The 26783-nt window shown below is 46.5% G+C and overlaps 1 protein-coding gene and 1 long non-coding RNA gene across 2 annotated transcripts in view; one reads left to right on the forward strand and one right to left on the reverse strand.

Moving 5' to 3' along the window:
- Window positions 1–1990: 1990 nt before the first annotated feature.
- On the reverse strand, window positions 1991–2567 carry LOC140108411 (uncharacterized). The gene is made up of 2 exons (XR_011851059.1): window positions 2513–2567; window positions 1991–2224 (listed from the first exon to the last, which is right to left on the reverse strand). It is a non-coding gene; the product is annotated as an uncharacterized lncRNA (long non-coding RNA).
- Window positions 2568–2877: 310 nt separating this feature from the next.
- The window catches only part of LOC140108409 (uncharacterized), a 65614-nt gene continuing 41708 nt past the window's right edge, over window positions 2878–26783 (forward strand). The window contains exon 1 of the mRNA XM_072131719.1: window positions 2878–3026. Coding sequence (XP_071987820.1) covers window positions 3011–3026 — 16 coding nt within the window. The 5' untranslated portion in view covers window positions 2878–3010. The remainder of the gene's footprint in view (window positions 3027–26783) is intronic.

The raw sequence follows: 26783 nt of genomic DNA on the forward strand, positions 1-26783 counted from the left end.
TTACAGCTCCACACGTCCGCGCTGCCGTGCACATTGGTAGAAACTGATAAGCTCAAAGACTGGCCAACCTTCTGTTGTACATATTGGTGAAGGGCTGGCACTGCCTTTTTGGAAAAAAAATTACGGCTTGGAACTCTCCACCTCGGTTCGGCACAAGCCATTAGTTCTCTGCACGGTGCAGAGTCCACGACTTAGAAAGGGAGGGACTGCAGTACCAACAACTTGGACAGGAGCACGATCAGCTTCTGCACCTTAGGATGGCTGGACGCATAGAGTTGTCTCTTTGTAATCGCCTCGCTCAACGACTGCTGGCGCCATGCGTAGCGAGGAGCAGAATCATCTGGACCGGGAGATGATGTCAAAGACAAACAGCTCCCTTCGGCAGAGGTGCTGGAGCCCTGACTGGCTGAAATGGCATATGTGCCACTAGGTGCTGCTGCTGCGCTGGCAAGATGGACCTCCACATCTGTTCCTCGTTTCTTCCAGGCCATTGGATGGTGACGCTGCATGTGTTGGCGCAGGGCCGTGGTGCCAAGGTTAGCTCCCTGGCCACGCTTCACTTTCTGCCCGCAGATACGACATATACCCACGCTCGGCTCCTCTGGTGTCTTAACAAAAAACTGCCACACCGCCGAGGTGGTAATTTTACCACCAACACTCTGCACTGAGAGACTACTACCGCCGCTGCCTCGCTGAGCCCCTGTGCCACTGCTTATTTGGACCTGGGAGTGGGGATTTGTACCCCGCAGACGTTTGGCTCTCGTCCTCGCACTGCTGCCACCCTGCTGACTCAAGGCCACAAAAGCAACTTGCTGCCTGCTCCGCAAGCTGACACTCTCTTCGCCCGACGATGATGAATCCCCTGCTACACCCGGCTCCCAAGTGCTATCGGGTACATCATCGTCAATTTGCGTTTCCCGGTCACAGCTACTCTCCTCACCGGTGTCAGTATGCACAGCCTGCCTACTGCAGGAAGCAGCGGATTTCTGCCCCACCTCTTCACTGCCAAGCAGCTGCTGATACTCCTCCAACACTTCGTCCTCGCTGAATAGTGGCGCGGAGCCCAGACCACCTAGTAGCTCTCTGGCTGCGGGAAAGGAACAGGACAGAGGCTGGTTGGGGACAGGTGAGGGCCACTGATCTGCTCCTGGGCCATGCCAACTAATTGTTGTATCTGAGGAACCCAGGGACTCTTGGCTGGGGTTGTCAGATGTTACATTTGAGGAATTGGATGACCTAGTCAACCATTCAACTACCTTTGTGTTGTTGATGAACACACTGCCACTAGATGACACCGGCAGTTCTGGCCTCACAGAGTCACCTCTGCTGCGACGTCCCCTTACTGTGCTGCCACCTCTGCCTGCTCCACCTGCCACCTTTCTGTCTGACATAATGGTGTATAAACTACGTGGATTTCACACTTATTTGTTGCTCTCATTTTTAGTAACAAAAGGGTAATGGAATTTGCGTTATACAGATCCCCCAAATTGGACACCCTGGGATAGGAGCAGAAATCAGTACAGAAAATATGTGGATTTCACCTGATTTCTTCCTATTCACTTCAGCAACAAAAAAGAATGGCTATTTGGGGTATACAGATCCCCAAGAGACAATCCCTTGGAGCACAAATCACTACAGTACAGTAGAAAAAAAACCCCTTTGTTTCCATGAATCAGCATAAACTTCGGATTTGTGACAAATCAAATTTTTCCTGAAATTCTAACTGAAGTTATAATCGATTCGCCCATCTCTGTCATGTATGGACATTTAAAGGCACATAATATCACACAAGGAGATGACCTTACCCCAGTCCTTTCAGCCAGTGACACAGAAGTGACAGTCAAGGCAGATAATAAAATAGACTTACCCCGAGCGCTCATTGTCAGTTCTGGTCACTGCCCGCCCGGACTCCTGCGGAGGTCACCTCCATGGTCAGATGTCCATTTAGTATGGCCAGCCAGGAGACGGAAACAACAAATTAGAGAAAGAATAAAAATATATATTTTTTTAATTTTTATTTTCTGACAAATCAGATGTTGGCGGTGACTCCTCCCACTTCTGCATCCACTAGCGGCAGATAGTAACTGATGGAAAGTGACAGCGCCCCCTGCAGCGTCTTCTCAGCAGCCGCAGCCATGACCCGGGGCTGGGACACGGTTCTGGGATCCGGTTCTGGGATCTGGTTCTGGGATCCGGTTCTGGGATCTGGTTCTGGGATCCGGTTCTGGGAGGGTGAAAACCTTCAGTGATAATAGAATAGACACAAAGTGATGATTTATAGATGTTTCTGCACCAGTAATAATGAGGGAGGATTTATCACCGCAGATTCTGGGGTAACAGACAAGTCCTGGGGTCATAGAGAAGCTGCGACCCCCGAATATACCAGAACCAGAACCGGGTGATAGAGGAAATGTACACAGACCGGACCCGGGGTCCTGCACACTGCACCGGCTTATACATCCCCCCAAATTATATGGGAATTTATTATAAGTGACAACATTGTCTATAAAACCTTCGGTAAATAAGGAGAAACATCGCAGCCCCGTGACCTCTGACCCCCAGGCACTGAGAGGTTAGAAGACACAGGACACACCCAGATGGGCGGGTCTACAAAACTGGAAGCACGTGATTTCGGGGAATCAGCAGTCTCTGCTCACACCTCCCAGGGGCGGAGCAAGTGACTGAGCTCACAGATACGTAACACAAGTTACACCCTGATGGGCGGGGCCTGCAGATGCTGTCTCCTCCTATAAGAACTGAGAAGTGACTACAGGGAGGTTACAGCAGATTCTCCTCAGCGCCTCCCAGGGGCGGAGCCATCTCCCAGGGCGGGGCCTGCAGGTGCTGTCTCCACCTATAAGCAGAAGTGACTACAGGGAGTTTCTCCTCAGCGCCTCCCAGGGGCGGAGCCAGTGACTGCACTCACCGATATATACAAAAAGTGCGCCGCTGACAGATACACACATGTGAATGCGCTGCCTGATATCTCCCGGCGCCGGTGTCTCCCGTCATGTTCCCGGCTCTCTGTAAGTATCTGCGGACTCTCCGTGTCCCAGTGTCCGTGTTACTCCCGTGTCCGGTGCCGAATCCTTGTCTTTTCAGGTGTGGTGCACTTTCACCTTCACTATTAGTTTGGTCACATTGTCACTTCTAATATGTTTATGTTTAATTTGTATATTTGAGTGTTGTTACTATGATTGAGCTGTTTCTATATATATATATCACTTCATAGCAATTATTCCTGTCTATATGTTTCCTGTAGTGCGGAGGGACTATACTTTTTATGTGGCGGCCGCCACGTTTATGACTGCCACGTTCCATCCTCTGACGCGTGGCATACGTCCTTTTGGTTTGTGGCGCAGGCTCGTTCCTATGTGCGCATGCGCCGCATGCTTTTCAATTAATTTCTGTTCTAATGCAGGATCTCATCTATTTCTGGCGCTTCTGCACTTCTTGGGTTTCCCCCTCGCTTTACTGACACGACCTCTGACGTTGGTAAATCTGGTATAATGATTGGCTGAGAGTTTGTTTAAATAAGAGGGGAATTTTAGGGACCAGACGCCCAACACCTAAGCCCCCCCCAATCCCCCCCGAGAGGAAGCACTAATGCAAAACACGTGTCGGGACCGGCTGATGTGGTGTCTAGTTTATTGGTATGATATGACCTATGGATTTCTTATAGTGTAACCATCACTACAAAAAACTTTTGATATGTTGTAGGGCAGGTAATTCTGAGATGGATAGGAGATAGATAGCTCTGGTCTCATTGGTCAGCAGCGCGCCCTTGTGATGAGGTCACAGGGGGCAGGTTTTGCCCCTCCTGGAAATGATTCCTAGGGACACCTGGAGCAGAATTACTTATTTTATTATTTTTTTTGCTCAGAATGACGGTTACACTTTAACTCAATATTTGATAGTTATGAGGAGGAAAATCCCCATATGTTGTAGTATGGCAGTATATGGTGGGATCGATCAGACACCCTAGGGTTAAAGTATCCTGGGGGCTCTGAAAAAATAGTTTAAGTAAAGCTTAAAAAAAAAATTATAATAAAAAAACCTAAAAATTCAAATCCCCCCCCTCCTTTTCCCTACAACTGTGAAAATCACTAACAGGTATCGCCGCGTCCAAAAAATACCCGATCTATGAAGATATGATAATGTTTTTTTCACTGTGTTTATCCCCGTAACTGAAAATGGCGCCCAAAGTCAAAAATGGCACTTTTGAAAAATATAAAAATATTGATCAAAAGGTGGTACAGTGCTAGATAGGGTAGCATTGAAAACGTCATCAGTCTCACAAAATGACACCACCCACAGCTCCGTTCACTGGGGGTCATTTATTAAGGGCCCGATTCGCGTTTTCCCGCCATGTTACCCGAATATTTCTGATTTGTGCCGAATTTTTTTTTTTTTTTTTTTTTCCTGTATTGGCCCGGGATTTTGGCACGCGCGATCGGATTGTGGCGCATCGGCGCCGGCATGCGCGCAACGGAAATCGGGGGGCGTGGCCAAACGAAATCCCGACGGATTCAGAAAAACCGCCGCATTTAAAAAAAAAAAAAAAAAGTGTTGCGGAGCTTGCACTTACCTTCACCAGGTATAGGCCGGTAAACTTGAGTGCGTTCCGATGGTCTTCAGCGCAGCAGCGCCACCCGGTGGACGTCATTGGAACTACCTTAATGAATCTCGGCCGGACCCGAATCCACCGCAGTAAAAACAGTCAAATGAAACAATAGGAGGGAGGTCCCTGCTTCTAAGAGCTTACAGTCTGAGGATGAGAGGGGGGGGGGGACACAAGAGCTTACAGTCTATGAGGATGAGGGAGGACACAAGAGCTTACAGTCTATGAGGATGAGGGGGTGACACAAGAGCTTACAGTCTATGAGGATGAGGGGGTGACACAAGAGCTTACAGTCTATGAGGATGAGGGGGTGACACAAGAGCTTACAGTCTATGAGGATGAGGGGGTGACACAAGAGCTTACAGTCTATGAGGATGAGGGGGTGACACAAGAGCTTACAGTCTATGAGGATGAGGGGGGACACAAGAGCTTACAGTCTATGAGGATGAGGGGGGGGGGCACAAGAGCTTACAGTCTATGAGGATGAGGGGGGGGGGCACAAGAGCTTACAGTCTATGACAGTGATGGCGAACCTTTTAGCTATCGAGTGCCCAAACTGCAAGCCAAAACCCACTTGTCTACCGCAAAGTGCCAACATGCTAATTTAGAGCAATATTACCTATATAAGGGCCAAATAATACTGCCACATGTATACCACCACTATTAGTATGCATAACACAGGCATATACAGTACACACGTATATACAGTATGCATAACACAGATATATACAGTGCACACATATATACAGTATGCATAACAAAGATATATACAGTGCACACATATATACAGTATTCATAACACAGATATATACAGTGCACACACACACACACATATACAGTATTCATAACACAGATATATACAGTGCACACACACACACATATACAGTATTCATAACACAGATATATACAGTGCACACACACATATATACAGTATTCATAACACAGATATATACAGTGCACACACACATATATACAGTATTCATAACACAGATATATACAGTGCACACACACACATATACAGTATGCATAACACAGACATATACAGTGCACACACACATATACAGTATGCATAACACAGACATATACAGTGCACACACACATATACAGTATGCATAACACAGACATATACAGTGCACACATATATACAGTATTCATAACACAGATATATACAGTGCACACATATATACAGTATGCATAACACAGATATATACAGTGCACACATATATACAGTATGCATAACACAGATATATACAGTGCACACATATATACAGTATGCATAACACAGATATATACAGTGCACACATATATACAGTATGCATAACACAGATATATACAGTGCACACATATACAGTATGCATAACACAGACATATACAGTGCACACATATATACAGTATGCATAACACAGACATATACAGTGCACACATATATACAGTATGCATAACACAGACATATACAGTGCACACATATATACAGTATGCATAACACAGATATATACAGTGCACACATATATACAGTATGCATAACACAGACATATACAGTGCACACATATATACAGTATGCATAACACAGACATATACAGTGCTCACATATATATACAGTATGCATAACACAGACATATACAGTGCTCACATATATACAGTGCACACACACATATATACAGTATGCATAACACAGACATATACAGTGCACACATATATACAGTATTCATAACACAGACATATACAGTGCACACATATATACAGTATTCATAACACAGATATATACAGTACACACATATATACAGTATGCATAACACAGACATATACAGTGCACACATATATACAGTATTCATAACACAGATATATACAGTACACACATATATACAGTATGCATAACACAGACATATACAGTGCACACATATATACAGTATGCATAACACAGACATATACAGTGCTCACATGTATACAGTATGCATAACACAGATATATACAGTATGCATAACACAGATATATACAGTGCACAGATATATACAGTATTCATAACACAGACATATACAGTATGCATAACACAGATATATACAATGCACACATATATACAGTATGCATAACACAGATATATACAGTATGCATAACACAGACATATACAGTGCACACACACATATATACAGTATTCATAACACAGACATATACAGTGCACACACACATATATACAGTATTCATAACACAGACATATACAGTACACACATATATACAGTATTCATAACACAGACATATACAGTGCACACACACATATATACAGTATTCATAACACAGACATATACAGTACACACATATATACAGTATTCATAACACAGACATATACAGTGCACACATATATACAGTATGCATAACACAGACATACAGTGCACACATATATACAGTATGCATGGCACATATATATACACATATACATACAAATATGCACAGCACAGATACACATATACTTATATACACATAACACAGACATATACAGTGCACACACATATATACAGTATGCATAACACAGACATATACAGTGCACACATATATACAGTATGCATAACACAGACATATACAGTGCACACATATATATACAGTATGCATAACACAGATATATACAGTACACACATATATACAGTATGCATAACACAGACATATACAGTGCACACACATATATACAGTATGCATAACACAGACATATACAGTGCACACATATATACAGTATGCATAACACAGACATATACAGTGCACACATATATATACATGATACATGTGGGCACAGTATGCATAACACAGTCATACAGTACACACATATATACAGTATGCATAACAGACATATATATACACATATACACACAAATATGCACAGCACAGATACAGACACACACATATACTTATATACACATAACACAGACATAAACACACACACACGTGCATAACAAAGACATATTATATATCTGTGTTATACATATGTGTGTAAATGTCACATATACACACACATATATGCATAGCACAGGTATATATGTATGTGAACTGTACAAACAAATTTGACACTGTACAACTTACAGTTATCTATGAGGAAGGCACACAGCAGCCTCTGGATGTTCCGGGTCACAGCTTCCCCCTCCCCCCCTCTCTCTGTCCCGGCTCCACTTCAGGTCTCCTAGTAGGAGGGGGAGGTACAAGCTCTCCATGCTGCTTCCTGCTCCCAGCGCTGCACTGGGATCTTCTATTAGAGCAGTGGCTCCTCTGACAGGAGCACAGACATTGTCCTGCACCCGGCCAAGTGCTGCATCGGAGGGGCCCGCAGGTCCTTAATTTAGAAGAACTGCATCTACCCCGTGCAGTGTGACCTGCCTGCTCTGTATCTGAGCGCAAGGGGCAGATGCTGTTCTTCTAAACTGAGGACCTGCGTGCCTCTCTCTCTCAAGGTCCCAATCTCCACCAGACGGTGGAGGATGATGGCGTGCGTGCCAGCAGAGAGGGCTCTGCGTGCCCTGTCTGGCACGCGTGCCATAGGTTCGCCACCACTGGTCTATGAGGATGAGGGGGGGGGGCACAAGAGCTTACAGTCTATGAGGATGAGGGAGGACACAAGAGCTTACAGTCTATGAGGATGAGGGGGGGGGGCACAAGAGCTTACAGTCTATGAGGATGAGGTGAAACTCCTCCCTCAATTGATCAAAGCTTTTGAGAGCACCCTCCAGATACAGCTGATGTATCCCGTGTATGCCCTTAATCTCCCAGCTCTGAAAGCCCTCTATTTGCATTATTTCTTGTAGCTCAGGGTTTTGCCACAGTGGTGAGAACCGCGTAAAACCATTCATTCTGAGTATACTCTTGGTTCTCTGCCATAGTTTACATATCAATGTCACAGTGTATATATGGTCATGTGGTCTACCCTGTGTTCCCAGTTCTAGCAGGTATAGCGGAGGTCTACCACCGCCATGATATCTCAGTAGTTTTTCAGAAGAGGATCTAGCATTTGTTAGACTCCATCCTTTCAGGTGTTGAAGTTGTGCCGCTAGGAAATATAACCACAGGTTTGGGACCGCCAACCCCCCCCCCCCCCTGGTCTTTAGCTCTTTGTAGGGTTTCTAAACGAATTCTGGACGATTTCTTACCCCAAATAAGTGTTCTGAATAATCTTTGTATTTTATGGAAGAAAAATAAGCTCAAGGAGAGAGTGAGTGCATAAACATTAAAATGTAACTTTTAATAATAAATGTATAAAAACCGTACTATTGAGTGTCACATACCTAGTCTTCTGAATGAGACACTATACGCAGAAGATATTAATACTCCAAGGAATAGTAATGGTGCACCGTCCAGTAAGGCCACTATAAAAAATAGTCAGTCGTCTTACCGTGATTCGGGCCGTAAGTTGCATCAGCGGGCTGAAGACAGGGATTCCCAAGAAGGGGGAGGGGGAAACTCAGCCTAGTGGACCCACAATACTCCCGCCCTAACAAGGGCAGTCCACAACTGTCCCTGTGAGACCGAGACGTGCCCCCTACAAACGCCAAAATGATCCAAACGTCCCTGACGCGTTTCGTGATGACTCCTCAGAGGGACTTAAAGTGTCTTAGTGCTGGATGCTGGCCCAATTATGTAAGCATCGGACCTGGTATCGGTTACTTGCACTAAGGGCATGTAGATAGAGATGGACGAAATGCTGTCAGCAGATGTCCCTAAATATAGCTGCAGGTCACAGTGGTGGACCTGGTGACCTCCTATGTGCAGACTGGCATAGTGAGATTCCAGTTGGAATCCACACGGGGGAGTTGTGGAGAGCATATAGAAATTGAGGCATAAGCACCATTTTACATAGGTTGGTCCGTCCTATTGCTGATAGGGGGAGGCGACACCACGTATCTACCTTGGATGTCGCTCTCACAAGCAGAGGGTCTATATTATTACATATTCTGACACCCTAGGCGAGATCCAGATGCCTAGGTATTTAAAAGTAACGACTGATTGCATTTGGTGCAAGTCTAGGTTGGGTGGGATGGGATCTAATGGCATCAGCACCGACTTGTGCCAATTTATTGTTAGCGGCCAAAATCGGTCAACAGAGCCATGATTGGGCCCAGAGAGCGTTCCACGTCTCCTACAAACAGCAGCATGTCATCTGTGTAAAGGGCGATGCGTTCCTCCAATGTTCCATAGCTAAATCCCTGTATGTCTGGAAAGGACCTAACAAGGCAGGCCAAAGGCTCTATGGCCAGAGCAAATAGGAATGGGGCTAATGGGCACCCCTGTCTAGTGCCCCTGTGAAGTGCAAAAGACTCAGACAAAAGCCCATTTGCCCTTATTTGTGCTCTGGGTGAGCCATATAGCATCTGTACCCATTTAATATATTTGGGTCCAAATCCTATTTTCCTCATGATCGCCCATAAGAAAGGCCATTCAACACTGTCAAATGCCTTGGCGGAATCCAGCGATAAGATTGCTCTACTTCCTTCTCCCTTTTGCTGTAATTGTAGGTTTAGAAATAGTCGCCTAAGATTAACCCCTTAACGCTCTGCGCCGTAGCTCTATGGCGCAGAGGTATAAGGAGTGTACGAAGAGGGTTCACGGGCCGAGTCCTCTTCATACAATGATGGGGGTTGTTGCATATTGCAGAAAACCCCCACCGCTAATAACCACGGTCGGTGCTTGCACCAATCGCAGCTATTAACCCCTCCGTTGTCGCTGGCAAAGTCGCCGGCGGCATTTAAAAGATGGCGGCGCGCGGGCGCCGCCATCTCTGTTACTATCGCCGTGCCCCCGAACGTCATCGGGGGGCGGTGATGGGTTGCCATGGTAGCCTCGGGTCTTCGTTTGACACAAGGATACATGGCTTCTGCAGATTCGTTACAATGAGCCAGTGGTTCATGCCATATATTGCAATACAGAAGTATTATACAGAAGTATTGCAGTATATGGTAGCAGCGATCTGACCATCTAGGGTTAATGTACCCTAGATGGTCTAAAAAATAGTGAAAAAAAAGTTTAAAAAATAAAAAAAATTTTATAAAATATTAAAAATTCAAATCCCCCCCCCTTTCCCTAGAACTGATATAAAACCTAATAAACAGTAAAAATCACAGACACATTAGGTATCGCCGCGTCCCAAAATGCCCGATCTATCAAAATATAAAAACGGTTACGGCCGGCGGTGACCTCCGAGGCGGGAAATGGCGCCCAAATGTCCGAAATGCGACTTTTACACCTTTTTACATGACATAAAAAATGGAATAAAAAATGATTAAAATGTTGCACAGTCCTCAAAATAGTAGCAATGAAAACGTCGCCTCATTTTGCAAAAAATGACTTCTCACACATCTCCGTGCACCAAAGTATGAAAAAGTTATTAGCGTCATGAAGAGGGCAAAAACATTTCTTTCTTTTTTGCACACATTCGTTTAATTTTTAAAAATGTATTAAAATACAATAAAACCTAGAAATGTGGTATCACCGCGATCGCACCGAAACAAAGAATAAAGCTGACGTGTTATTTTGAGTGCCGAAAAAACTGAGCCCCCAAGAACGTGACGCACGTGCAGTTTTTTTTTCAGTTTTTCCACATTTGGAATTTTTTGCAGCTTCGCAGTACACGGCTGTTAAAATGAATAACATTACGGGAAAGTAAAATTTGTTACGCACAAAATAAGCCTCACACAGGTCTGTACACGGAAACATGAAAAAGTTATGGATTTTTGAAGGTGGAGAGCGAGAAATGAGCGAAAAACCCTGCGTCCTTAAGGGGTTAATAGATGTTGACTTACCTGCCATAAAACCGGTCTGATCTCCGTGGATCAGCGCCAGTATTACCCTGACCAACCTGTTTGCCAGTACTTTGGCTATTAACCCCATCGCGTCTAAGCCATTATATAGCTTCAGGACCAAGCACAATTTTTAAAATCTGTTCTGTGTCACTATTTGCAGCTATAAATTTAGAACGGTTTATCATACCCAGGTAATTTTGAGATTGTGGTTTTTTTTTTTTTTTTTTGTGACAACTTCACGTTAGTGGTATATTTTGGTTTTTATGCTTTGCATTTATTTATGAAAAAGTAAGAAATTTGGTAAAAATTTTGAAAAAATGGCAATTTTTTTATTTCTAAATGTTATTCCCATTTTACAGTAAGTCTGACCACCCAAATTAGTAACTAATTAACTTTTACCATAAATCTACTTTATGTTGGCATCATTTTTTAAATGTTATAATATTTTATTTGGCCATTAGGTGACTTTCTAATAGAACAGCAATTTTTCAAATTTTCAAAAAAATGTAAGATTCAATGATTTTAGAGGTCATTTCATATTGTAAAGGGTTTTACAAGTTATATTTTGTGGAACTCCTCACAAATCATCCCAATTTTAAAACTGCACCCCTCAAACTGTTCAGAACAGCCATTGATACGTTTGTTAACCCTTTCAGTGTCTCATATGAATTGAAACAAGATGGAGGTTCCATTTGGAATTTTCTAATTTTTACAATTAAGTTAATATTTAGCCCTAAAATACATATGTCCACGCAGGATAAAAGGAAAAAACCTCACAAATTTTTGGTTGTGCAGTTTCTTTTTACTATGGCAATAATCTCCATGTGGATGTAAACCGCTTTATGAGGCCACAATAGGGTAAAGAATAGAGCGCCATTGAGCTTTTGGAGGGCAGATTAGGCGAAGGACACAGATCAGGTGCCAGGACACATTTCAAAAGTTCCTGAGGTTTCCAGAAGGGTGAAACCCCCAACAAATGACACCATTTTTGAAACTACACCCCTGAAAGAATGTATTTATGGTTATGATCAGCCTTTTGACGCTATGGTTTTTTTAGTTTTTTTGTTGAAATGTAGTATGAAAAAAAATTTTATGCTATTTTTCACAAATTCAGCATTTATAGGACAGATTTGTCAGATGCAGAGCATGAAAGTGAAGCAAATGGGCTTAATTTTTATAGTGCTGTTTCTCCTGAGTTCAGGAATACCCCCAAAGTGGCATAAATATGTTCACTGGACATATGGCAGGGCCTGGAAGTGATAGAACGCCACAAGGATTCTGAGGCCTTCATTTACTTGGTATTCATCTAGGGGTATAATGGGAATTATGGAGGTGGACGAGATTAGGGCTTCAGAGTATTCAAATAAAAAAAAAAAAAAGAAAACCGGTAAAAAAGAAATGTATAAGTCCAGGGATGTGTGGTAAATGCGGAAGCAGTTTTTAATACAGAGACCAGGGTGGGAGGGACATGTGTCGCACTGATATGTTGTGTCTTTGCGTTTGCCATTTTTGTAGCAGACAACACATCTTTTCTGGGGGTGACTTTTTTTTGCAGTGGGGGGCACTACTCCAGGAAAGTGCTGCCCAGGAACAATTCTGCAGACAGCAGTCGCAGAGGTAGAACTTTCTCCTCCCTCTGCCGCATTATCACCAAAGAGAAGACATTTAATTACCTTCTCCTGGTATTCCAGGTATGATCCCTGGTGACCAGTGCTCCTAAAGATGACATAGGAGTTGTACAATGCCGTTTGGATAAAATATACTGCCAGCTTTTTGTACCATATTTTACATTTCCGCATGGCATTGTACGGTTTGAGGATCTGATCAGACATGTCCACTCCCCCCATAAATTTATTGTAATGCTGAATGCATAGCGGTCTTGAGATAGGTTCCGCGGACAGGGACAAGGGAGCTGCTGGCATCATGAATGCTAGATAGCATAAAAACTTCTTTTTTGTCCCTAAATTTTAAAAAGAGGACCCCATCACTGTGAAGTGCTCTGCTCTCCCCAACCTGCAGGGTTTGGCTTATTAGGGTCTTGGGAAGGTGCCTCTGATTCCTGCGGATCGTCCCACATGCGAGTGTTTTTTTTTTTTTTTTTCTCAGCCAGGCACTGAAACAAGGGCACACTTGTGTACCAATTATCAAGGTACACGTGGTACCCCTTGTCAAACACTGAATGCAGGAGGTCCCAGGCAATCTTCCCAGTTATTGAGGGATGGAGGACAATCAGGGGGCTGAATTTGACTGTCCCTTCCCTCATAGATCCGAAATGTGTAAGTGTAGCCTGTTTCGGACTCGCACATTTTGTAAATCTTTATGCCATGTCTGGCACGTTTGTTAGGCAAATATTGCCTAAACTTTATTCTCCCCTTGAAGTGCACAAGGGACTCATCCACCGAAATCTCTCTTTTTGGGGTGTATAGGGAAGAGAATTTTTGGCTTAGAAATTTAATCAGGGGCCAAATCTTATACAGTCTGTCAAAACTGGGGTCATTTTGGGGGGGCATTGAATTGTCAGCAAAATGGAGAAATTTTTGGACGGCCTCAAAGCGAGCCCTGGGCATTGTTGATCCATACAAGGGGGTATGATGTAAGAGATCTTTAGACCAATAGTCCCTTACTGATGGTTTTTTGTAAGGCCCATATTTAGCACTAATGCCCAAATTTTTTTAATTTCTTCTCTAGTGGTTGGATACCATCTATATGGCCTGGCATAAAATGAATTGGGGTTAGTTTCTAAAAAATGCTGGGCATATAAGTTGGTTTGCTCAACAATCAAGTCCAGCAGGTCATCTGAAAAAAATAATTTGAAATGGCCAATTTCAGATAACCCTGCTGTTTGTACTTGGGCTCCTGGAACAGCGGTAAAGTCAAGTACTTGGGGGACATAGGAGGTTGTGGAAAACCAGTTACTTTCTGGAGGTGGAGGTAAAACTGGAGTTATGGCCCTCCTAACCCTGCGAGGAGGTTCTTCATTATCAGATGAGGAAGAAGAAGAGGACAGAATAAATTCTGAGCCTCCCTCACTCGCTGATTCTGTGTCTGAGGCTAACATAGCATACGCCTCCTCAGCACTGTATGTTCTTTGTGTCATTTTGTCTAATGCACTTTATTTGAAACTGTAACAATGTGTAATGTAATTTACTTGCAAATGTAACAATCGTTACAGTTACACTGACTGCTGCTGGTGGACACAGATGAACTGTCACCAGGGTCGGACTGGCCCACCGGAGGACCGGTGAATCCTCCGGTGGGCCCTCGACACCTCCGCTACGGCAGGGGCCTCCATCCCCATCTGAGGGCCCTGCCAGCGGGGTCGCACTGGCCCAGAGTAGGTCCCCGGTACCTCCGCAGGGGCCTCCATCCCGATCTGAGGCCCCTGCCAGTGAGTGACAGCACAGGTACTCGATGCGGCCACATCGAGTACTGTCGCGAATAATTGCGCTGCCATAAGTGCAAGCGACGCGGCCGTTTTATTTTCCGGCACGCGTCGCACTGTGTCCCCTGATGTGCGGCAGCGTGATGATGCACTCACGCTGCCGCGCGTCTTCTTGTCAGCTCCACTGTCGCCGGGAGAAGAAAAGCCGAGGACGCGGGAGCGCTGCTAAAGGTGAGTGAAATTTATTATTTTTAACTGGCAGACTATATATATTATAGAGGGGGCACAGTAGTAAGGGGCTACATGTAAGGGACCCCATTGCAGGATTAAATATAATTAATGGCAACTAGAAGTTATATACAGTATGATAAGGGGGCACTACATGTAACAAGAGTGGGGGGGGGGCATTGCACATATATACAGGATCAGAGAAGTAGTACTGTGCTCATATATACAGGATAGGAGTAGTAGTGCTGTGCTGTGCCCATATATATAGGGTAGGAGTAGTAGTACTGTGCTGTGCCCATATATACAGGATAGGAGTAGTAGTACTGTGCTGTGCCCATATATACAGGATAGGAGTAGTAGTACTGTGCTGTGCTCATATATATACAGGATAGGAGTAGTAGTACTGTGCTGTGCCCATATATACAGGATAGGAGTAGTAGTGTTGTGCTGTGCCCATATATATACAGGATAGGAGTAGTAGTACCGTGCTGTGCCCATATATACAGGATAGGAGTAGTAGTACTGTGCTACACCCATATATACAGAATAGGAGTAGTAGTACTGTGCTGTGCCCATATATACAGGATAGGAGTAGTAGTGCTGTGCTGTGCTCATATATATACAGGATAGGAGTAGTAGTGCTGTGCTGTGTCTGTATATACAGGATAGCAGTAGTAGTGCTGTGCTGTGCTCATATATACAGGATAGGAGTAGTAGTACTGTGCTGTGCCCATATATACAGGATAGGAGTAGTAGTACTGTGCTGTATCCATATATACAGTATAGGAGTAGTAGTGCTGTGCTGTGCTCATATATACAGGATAGGAGTAGTAGTACTGTGCTGTATCCATATATACAGTATAGGAGTAGTAGTGCTGTGCTGTGCTCATATATACAGGATAGAAGTAGTAGTACTGTGCTGTGCCCATATATACAGGATAGGAGTAGTAGTACTGTGCTGTATCCATATATACAGTATAGGAGTAGTAGTACTGTGCTGTATCCATATATACAGTATAGGAGTAGTAGTGCTGTTCTCATATATACAGGATAGAAGTAGTAGTACTGTGCTGTGCCCATATATACAGGATAGGAGTAGTAGTACTGTGCTGTATCCATATATACAGTATAGGAGTAGTAGTACTGTGCTGTATCCATATATACAGTATAGGAGTAGTAGTGCTGTGCTGTGCTCATATATACAGGATAGGAGTAGTAGTACTGTGCTGTATCCATATATACAGTATAGGAGTAGTAGTGCTGTGCTGTGCTGTGCTCATATATACAGGATAGAAGTAGTAGTACTGTGCTGTGCCCATATATACAGTATAGGAGTAGTAGTGCTGTGCTGTGCTGTGCTCATATATACAGGATAGAAGTAGTAGTACTGTGCTGTGCCCATATATACAGTATAGGAGTAGTAGTACTGTGCTGTGCTCATATATACAGGATAGGAGTAGTAGTACTGTGCTGTGCCCATATATACAGTATAGGAGTAGTAGTGCTGTGCTGTGCTGTGCTCATATATACAGGATAGGAGTAGTAGTACTGTGCTGTGCCCATATATACAGGATAGGAGTAGTGCTGTGCTGTGCTCATATATACAGGATAGGAGTAGTAGTAGTGTGCTGTGTCCATTTATACAGGATAGGAGTAGTGCTGTGCTGTGCTCATATATACAGGATAGGAGTAGTAGTAGTGTGCTGTGTCCATTTATACAGGATAGGAGTACTAGTACTGTGCTTATATATACAGGATAGGAGTAGTAGTACTGTGCTGTGCTCATATATACAGGATAGGAGTAGTAGTACTGTGCTGTGCCCATATATACAGGATAGGAGTAGTAGTACTGTGCTGTGCCCATATATACAGGATAGGAGTAGTAGTACTGTGCTGTACCCATATATACAGGATAGGAGTAGTAGTACTGTGCTGTGCTCATATATACAGGATAGGAGTAGTAGTACTGTGCTGTGCCCATATATACAGGATAGGAGTAGTAGTACTGTGCTGTATCCATATATACAGGATAGGAGTAGTAGTACTGTGCTGTGCCCATATATACAGGATAGGAGTAGTAGTACAGTGCTGTGCCCATATATACAGGATAGGAGTAGTAGTACTGTGCTGTGTCCATATATACAGGATAGGAGTAGTAGTACTGTGCTGTGCCCATATATACAGGATAGGAGTAGTAGTACTGTGCTGTGCCCATATATACAGGATAGGAGTAGTAGTACTGTGCTGTGTATGATGGGGAAATGATATATTATATAATTAAAGGGAATGATGTCCAATTTAATTTATTAGGTGTATCATATTTTTTACTCAGGGGTGTGCATGTAATATACTGAGGAGTCGCAATGTAATATTTCATTTATGGAGAGGGCACAATATGGCTTTTGTTATGGGGGTATATTTGATATTTGTGGTGGGCACAGTGTGGTCAGTTGCGAGTGGGACATTGTTATCCAGGTGATGTTATGCTGTAGCGACAGTGATATTTTTAGTTCCACAGTGTGGAGATGTGCCTCACAGAGATGAAGATATCTGGTGGAAAATTCTTCAGTTATAAGGAAAAAAGGCAGAAGTCGTCTTGCGTCTTGAGGTACTGAATCCCACTTTTGAGTCTAATAACTGTAATTACTAACTATCTAAACTATTCCTATAATGTCAGTGCCCTGTCTTCTTTTGTGCTGCAGAGAACATATGGAGAAGGTGAAGGGTTATAGGTAGTTATTCTTATTGGTAAGTAAGTGCTGAGCACAATACAGCCACTGTGAACTCCTATGAAATAACGAATATTTCTCGGAAGTGGTATGGTGGGCCCCCAGAATCAGTTTCTCTGGTGGGCCCCAGGCACCCCAGTCCGACCCAGTCTGAGTGAATAACGCTGTTGGACTCTCGCTGACTGGCTGTGGCGGACGCTGACTGACACTAATTGTATATAACACTAACATTGACTTTTTTTAAATTTTTTTTTATGTATAAGTTTTTTTGACAAAGAAACTGAACTCTGGCGGACGCTCACTGACTCTGGCGGACGCTCACTGACTCTGGCGGACGCTCACTGACTCTGGCGGACGCTCACTGACTCTGGCGGACGCTCACTGACTCTGGCGGACGCTCACTGACTCTGGCGGACGCTCACTGACTCTGGCGGACGCTGATACTAAACTGGGAAACTCCCTAATAGTGTGGGAGTTATGGGGGATGATCACAGAGGGGCAGCTGTGATCAAAGGGTTAAAATGGTGGATTTTGACTATGAGGGGACAGCAGAAGGACACAGGCTCCGTTCTCTTCACTTCACAACGCTGAATGAGGAGAATGGAGCTTGCAGCCCTCCTCTGTCCTCCTCTTGACGCGTGATCGCTGTTTGATTGGCCATTCTGTACAGATCGGCCAATCAGAGCGATCGCCGGAAAGGGACCGCTGTGATAGGTCCCTTGCTGGTTACTAGGATACCGGACCCGGCGGCCGGCGCCGAGATCGCAGGTCTGTGTCACGGTCACTCGTGACAGTGACACTTTAAAGTTGTGACGTGACTCTACGTCTAGGTGCGGGAAAGACACGCATCCTATGACGTAGAGTCACGTCAAGGGGCGCAAAGGGGTTAATTTCACATCATTGCACAACAGTGATATTGGTCTATATGCATCTGGTAACAGCAGGTCTTTGCCAGGTTTTGGTATAACCACAATGACGGCATCATTCATGGAGCTAGGCAATTCACCCATCCCTTCGGCAACTTTAATTACTTCTAGTAATTCTGGTTGTAGTAAGGAGCTATAGGTTTTAAAGACCTCACCCGGTAAGCCATCCGCCCCTGGAGCTTTTTCATTCGGGGCCTCTAACATTTGTCTCTGTTCTCTGGAGAGTGCGGGCATATTGATTGTGTCCAAGAAATTCTCAATATCTTCTGGTCTATCCCTTAGTCTGGAGGAGTAGGTGTACTCCTAGAATCCCCGGAACACCTCTAGAATATTCTGATCTGAAGTAACTATTTCCCCACTTGCAGAGGTCAGTGAACGCACCCTGTTACACTCTCTCTGTGCTCTTATTACCGAGGCTAATAGCTTGCCCGTACCTTCCCCTCCTTCAAAGTATTTCTGTTGGACGAAAAACTTCTTAGCCTCAGCTGTTGCCATCACATAGGACTTAAGCAGGTCCTGGGCTTCTATCCCGTCTGCTTTAACTACCTCCGTTCCAGGGTCTACAAAGCATCGCTCAGTGTCTTGTACCCTCGTTTGTAACACTTGTGTATATGCCTTCTGTTTGGAGCAATAATGCCTTTATTAAAGCAGTCTCTAATGAGTGATTTTAATGTGTCCCACACTATCAGTCTGGAGGCCCTTCAGCTGCATGGCCGAGCCGTCCGCCCCCCGGCACAGGTTCCCGCCTGCTCGCAATACCGCTTGCGCTCCCTCCTCCCCTGCCCGAGCAAGTAGCCGTCCTCCGCAAGCCCCCCCTCCCCCGGACAAGCAGCCGTCCTCCGCGAGCCCCCCCTCCCCCGGACAAGCAGCCGTCCTCTGCGAGCCCCCCCTCCCCCGGACAAGCAGCCGTCCTCTGCGAGCCCCCCCTCCCCCGGACAAGCAGCCGTCCTCTGCGAGCCCCCCCTCCCCCAGACAAGCAGCCGTCCTCCGCGAGCCCCCCCTCCCCCAGACAAGCAGCCGTCCTCCGCGAGCTCCCCCAGACAAGCAGCCGTCCTCCGCGAGCCCCCCCTCCCCCGGACAAGCAGCCGTCCTCCGCGAGCCCCCCTCCCCCAGACAAGCAGCCGTCCTCCGCGAGCCCCCCCCTCCCCCGGACAAGCAGCCGTCCTCCGCGAGCCCCCCCTCCCCCGGACAAGCAGCCGTCCTCCTCAAGCCCTCCCCCAGATAAGCAGCCATCCTCCGCTCCCAGCGCCTCCCCCCCCCCGTCCCAAACGAGCAGCCGTCCTCCGCTCATCCCAGCCCCCCCCCCCCCGCCGGAATGAGCAGCCGTCCTCCGATCCCCACCCGCCCGAACAAGTAGCCGTCCTCCGCTCCCAACGCTCCCCGCCCGAGCAAGCATCCGTCCTCTGCTGCGCCCCCCCCCCCCCCCCGAACGAGCAGCCGTCCTGACCCAACTCCCCCCCCCCCCCCCCCCCCTTTGGAACAAGCAACGGTCCTCCGCCCCTCCCCCTGTCCGTACACCCCCCCAACCCCTCCGAACAAGCAGCCAACTGACCCCCACACCGAACAGACACCCCACTGAACACGACGACTGGTCAACCGTAAAAAGGGTAAGTATACATTACATATGTATTTATCTGTGTGTGTATATATGTATATTCCGTGTATATATGTATATACTGTGTACATGTGTATATATGCATCTACTGTGTATATATTTATATACTGTGTACATGTGTATATATGCATCTACTGTGTATATATGTGTATATATGCATCTACTGTTTATATATTTATATACTGTGTACATGTGTATATATGCATCTACTGTCTATATATTTATATACTGTGTATATATGCATTTACTGTCTTTATATGTATATACTGTGTATAGATGAATATATTGTATTTATACATGCATATATATGTGCACATTTAAATATATGCATATATATACACATATGTGTATATGATGTATGTTTGTTTATATGCTGTGTATGTGGTATGTATGTATATGCTCTGTATACTGAATTTGTGTGTGTATTTCCCGTATGTGTGTAAAAATGCTGTATATACTGAATGTGTGTGTATATTCTGTATGTATATGCAGTATGTGTGTATATGGTATTTTTATACTGCACGTATGTGTATATATGGTCAGTGTATACTGTATGTGTATGTATATATATGTATTTTGTATATAATGTGTATGCCGTATGTGTGATGTATATATATTGTATGTGTGTATATACTTTATGAGTTTGTGTATACTCTGTGTATTACTGTATAAATGTATATGGGTACATAAATGTGTGAAGGTGGATATAAAAATGTGTTACTGGGGGTGAGGCGGCTGTATGTAACTGTGTTACTGGGCATGAGGCGGCTGTATGTAGCTGTGTTACTGGGGGCGAGGCGGCTGTATGTAGATGTGTTACTGAGGCCGAGGCGGCTGTATGTAGATGTGTTACTGGGGATGAGGCGTCTGTATGTAGCTGTGTTACTGGGCATGAGGCAGCTGTATGTAGCTGTGTTACTGGGGTGAGGCGGCTGTATGTAGCTGTGTTACTGGGGTGAGGCGGCTGTATGTAGCTGTGTTACTGGGGTGAGGCGGCTGTATGTAGCTGTGTTACTGGGTGTGAGGCGGCTGTATGTAGCTGTGTTACTGGGTGTGAGGCGGCTGTATGTAGCTGTGTTACTGGGGGTGAGGCGGCTGTATGTAGCTGTGTTACTGGGGGTGAGGCGGCTGTATGTAGCCGTGTTACTGGGGGTGAGGCGGCTGTCTGTAGCTGTGTTACTGGGGGTGAGGCGGCTGTGTGTATCTGTGTTACTGGGGATGAGGTGGCTGTATGTAGCTGTGCTACTGGGGGTGAGGCGGCTGTGTGTATCTGTGTTACTGGGGATGAGGCGGCTGTATGTAGCTGTGTTACTGGGGATGAGGCGGCTGTATGTAGCTGTGTTACTGGGGATGAGGCGGCTGTATGTAGCTGTGTTACTGGGAGTGAGGCGGCTGTATGTAGCTGTGTTACTGGGAGTGAGGCGGCTGTATGTAGCTGTGTTACTGGGGATGAGGCGGCTGTATGTAGCTGTGTTACTGGGGGTGAGGCGGCTGTGTGTAGCTGTGTTACTGGGGCGAGGCGGCTGTATGTAGCTGTGTTACTGGGGGAGAGGCGGCTGTATGTAGCTGTGTTACTGGGGGTGAGGCGGCTGTCTGTAGTTGTGTTACTGGGGATGAGGCGGCTGTATGTAGCTGTGTTACTGGGAGCGAGGCGGCTGTATGTAGCTGTGTTACTGGGAGCGAGGCGGCTGTATGTAGCTGTGTTACTGGGAGCGAGGCGGCTGTATGTATCTGTGTTACTGGGGATGAGGCGGCTGTATGTAGCTGTGTTACTGGGGATGAGACGGCTGTATGTAGCTGTGTTACTGGGGGGGAGGCGGCTGTATGTAGCTGTGTTACTGGGGATGAGGCGGCTGTATGTAGCTGTGTTACTGGGGATGAGGCGGCTGTATGTAGCTGTGTTACTGGGGATGAGGCGGCTGTATGTAGCTGTGTTACTGGGGGTGAGGCGGCTGTATGTAGCTGTGTTACTGGGGGTGAGGCGGCTGTATGTAGCTGTGTTACTGGGGGCCAGGCGGCTGTATGTAGCTGTGTTACTGGGGGCCAGGCGGCTGTATGTAGCTGTGTTACTGCGGGCCAGGCGGCTGTATGTAGCTGTGTTACTGGGGATGAGGCGGCTGTATGTAGCTGTGTTACTGGGGATGAGGCGGCTGTATGTAGCTGTGTTACTGGGGATGAGGCGGCTGTATGTAGCTGTGTTACTGGGGATGAGGCGGCTGTATGTAGCTGTGCTACTGGGGATGAGACGGCTGTATGTAGCTGTGTTACTGGGGATGAGGCGGCTGTATGTAGCTGTGTTACTGGGGGGGAGGCGGCTGTATGTAGCTGTGTTACTGGGGATGAGGCGGCTGTATGTAGCTGTGTTACTGGGGGTGAGGCGGCTGTATGTAGCTGTGTTACTGGGGATGAGGCGGCTGTATGTAGCTGTGTTACTGGGGGCCAGGTGGCTGTATGTAGCTGTGTTACTGCGGGCCAGGCGGCTGTATGTAGCTGTGTTACTGGGGATGAGGCGGCTGTATGTAGTTGTGTTACTGGGGATGAGGCGGCTGTATGTAGATGTGTTACTGGGGATGAAGCGGCTGTATGTAGCTGTGTTAATGGGGGGAAGGCGGCTGTATGTAGCTGTGTTACTGGGGATGAGGCGGCTGTATGTAGCTGTGTTAATGGGGGGAAGGCGGCTGTATGTAGCTGTGTTACTGGGGATGAGGCGGCTGTATGTAGCTGTGTTACTGGGGATGAGGCGGCTGTATGTAGCTGTGTTACTGGGGGGGAGGCGGCTGTATGTAGCTGTGTTACTGGGGATGAGGCGGCTGTATGTAGCTGTGTTAATGGGGGGAAGGCGGCTGTATGCAGCTGTGTTACTGGGGATGAGACGGCTGTATGTAGCTGTGTTACTGGGGATGAGGCGGCTGTATGTAGCTGTGTTACTGGGGGGGAGGCGGCTGTATGTAGCTGTGTTACTGGGGATGAGGCGGCTGTATGTAGCTGTGTTAATGGGGGGAAGGCGGCTGTATGTAGCTGTGTTACTGGGGGGTGAGGCGGCTGAATGTAGCGGTGTTACTGCTGGGATAGTTGAAAGTGAGCAGGAGGATGTGTATGCACGCTGCATTCAGTGGGGGCCTCCACCAGATTTTGCGCCCAGGGGCCCCCACCAACCTTAATCCGGCCCTGCCTCCATGTATTACCTGTGTGTAGTATATATTCACCTATAGCTGTGACCACCCCTCCCTTTACCCTGATACCCCCTCCATGTATTACCTGTGTGTAGTATATATACACCTATAGCTGTGACCACCCCTCCCCCTATACCCTGATACCCCCTCCATGTATTACCTGTGTGTAGTATATATACACCTATAGCTGTGACCACCCCTCCCTATACCCTGATACCCCCATGTATTACCTGTGTGTAGTATATATACACCTATAGCTGTGACCACCCCTCCCTATACCCTGATACCCCCATGTATTACCTGTGTGTAGTATATATACACCTATAGCTGTGACCACCCCTCCCCCTATACCCTGATACCCCCTCCATGTATTACCTGTGTGTAGTATATATACACCTATAGCTGTGACCACCCTTCCCCCTATACCCTGATACCCCCTCTATGTATTACCTGTGTGTAGTATATATTCACCTATAGCTGTGACCACCCCTCCCTATACCCTGATACCCCCATGTATTACCTGTGTGTAGTATATATACCTATAGCTGTGACCACCCCTCCCCCTATACCCTGATACCCCCTCCATGTATTACCTGTGTGTAGTATATATACACCTATAGCTGTGACCACCCCCATACCCTGATACCCCCTCCATGTATTACCTGTGTGTAGTATATATACACCTATAGCTGTGACCACCCCTCCCCCTATACCCTGATACCCCCTCCATGTATTACCTGTGTGTAGTATATATACACCTATAGCTGTGACCACCCCTCCCCCTATACCCTGATACCCCCTCCATGTATTTCCTGTGTGTAGTATATATACACCTATAGCTGTGACCACCCCTCCCCCTATACCCTGATACCCCCTCCATGTATTTCCTGTGTGTAGTATATATACACCTATAGCTGTGACCACCCCTCCCCCCTATACCCTGATACCCCCTCCATGTATTACCTGTGTGTAGTATATATACACCTATAGCTGTGACCACCCCTCCCCCTATACCCTGATACCCCCTCCATGTATTACCTGTGTGTAGTATATATACACCTATAGCTGTGACCACCCCTCCCCCTATACCCTGATACCCCTCCATGTATTACCTGTGTGTAGTATATATACACCTATAGCTGTGACCACCCCTCCCCCTATACCCTGATACCCCCATGTATTACCTGTGTGTAGTATATATACACCTATAGCTGTGACCACCCCTCCCTATACCCTGATACCCCCTCCATGTATTACCTGTGTGTAGTATATATACACCTATAGCTGTGACCACCCCTCCCCCTATACCCTGATACCCCCTCCATGTATTACCTGTGTGTAGTATATATACACCTATAGCTGTGACCACCCCTCCCTATACCCTGATACCCCCTCCATGTATTACCTGTGTGTAGTATATATACACCTATAGCTGTGACCACCCCTCCCTATACCCTGATACCCCCTCCATGTATTACCTGTGTGTAGTATATATACACCTATAGCTGTGACCACCCCTCCCCCTATACCCTGATGCCCCCTCCATGTATTACCTGTGTGTAGCATATATACACCTATAGCTGTGACCACCCCCCCTATACCCTGATACCCCCTCCATGTATTACCTGTGTGTAGTATATATACACCTATAGCTGTGACCACCCCTCCCTATACCCTGATACCCCCTCCATGTATTACCTGTGTGTAGTATATATACACCTATAGCTGTGACCACCCCTCCCTATACCCTGATACCCCCTCCATGTATTACCTGTGTGTAGTATATATACACCTATAGCTGTGACCACCCCTCCCCCTATACCCTGATGCCCCCTCCATGTATTACCTGTGTGTAGCATATATACACCTATAGCTGTGACCACCCCCCCTATACCCTGATACCCCCTCCATGTATTACCTGTGTGTAGTATATATACACCTATAGCTGTGACCACCCCTCCCTATACCCTGATACCCCCATGTATTACCTGTGTGTAGTATATATACATCTATAGCTGTGACCACCCCTCCCCCTATACCCTGATACCCCCTCCATGTTTTTTTTGTGTGTAGTATATATACACCTATAGCTGTGACCACCCCTCCCTATACCCTGATACCCCCATGTATTACCTGTGTGTAGTATATATACACCTATAGCTGTGACCACCCCTCCCCCTATACCCTGATACCCCCTCCATGTTTTTTTTGTGTGTAGTATATATACACCTATAGCTGTGACCACCCCTCCCTATACCCTGATACCCCCTCCATGTATTACCTGTGTGTAGTATATATACCTATAGCTGTGACCACCCCTCCCTATACCCTGATACCCCCTCCATGTATTACCTGTGTGTAGTATATATACACCTATAGCTGTGACCACCCCTCCCTATACCCTGATACCCCCTCCATGTATTACCTGTGTGTAGTATATATACACCTATAGCTGTGACCACCCCTCCCCCTATACCCTGATGCCCCCTCCATGTATTACCTGTGTGTAGTATATATACACCTATAGCTGTGACCACCCCCCCTATACCCTGATACCCCCTCCATGTATTACCTGTGTGTAGTATATATACACCTATAGCTGTGACCACCCCTCCCTATACCCTGATACCCCCATGTATTACCTGTGTGTAGTATATATACACCTATAGCTGTGACCACCCCTCCCTATACCCTGATACCCCCTCCATGTATTACCTGTGTGTAGTATATATACACCTATAGCTGTGACCACCCCTCCCTATACCCTGATACCCCCTCCATGTATTACCTGTGTGTAGTATATATACCTATAGCTGTGACCACCCCTCCCCCTATACCCTGATACCCCCTCCATGTATTACCTGTGTGTAGTATATATACACCCAGGGCCGGATTATAGGCGGGCTCCCGGGGCTCGAGCCCCGGGGCCCCCACCATCTTGCCCCCCCAGGGGGCCCCCAACAGATCGCGCCCCCCCGGGCCCTGACTCCTCAGCCGCCACCTTCCTGAGCCGTCCGCCAGAAACCGGCACAGGTGACCGCCTCCCCGAAGACCCCCCTGCATGGCCGGCCCGCCCGTCCGCCCCCCGGCACAAGTTACCGCCTTCCCGCCCTTCAGCTGCATGGCCGAGCCGTCCGCCCCCCGGCACAGGTTCCCGCCTGCTCGCAATACCGCTTGCGCTCCCTCCTCCCCTGCCCGAGCAAGTAGCCGTCCTCCGCAAGCCCCCCCCTCCCCCGGACAAGCAGCCGTCCTCCGCGAGCCCCCCCTCCCCCGGACAAGCAGCCGTCCTCTGCGAGCCCCCCCTCCCCCGGACAAGCAGCCGTCCTCTGCGAGCCCCCCCTC

The sequence above is a fragment of the Engystomops pustulosus genome, unplaced genomic scaffold, assembly GCF_040894005.1.
Source record: "Engystomops pustulosus unplaced genomic scaffold, aEngPut4.maternal MAT_SCAFFOLD_127, whole genome shotgun sequence".
NCBI classification, from domain to species: domain Eukaryota; kingdom Metazoa; phylum Chordata; class Amphibia; order Anura; family Leptodactylidae; genus Engystomops; species Engystomops pustulosus.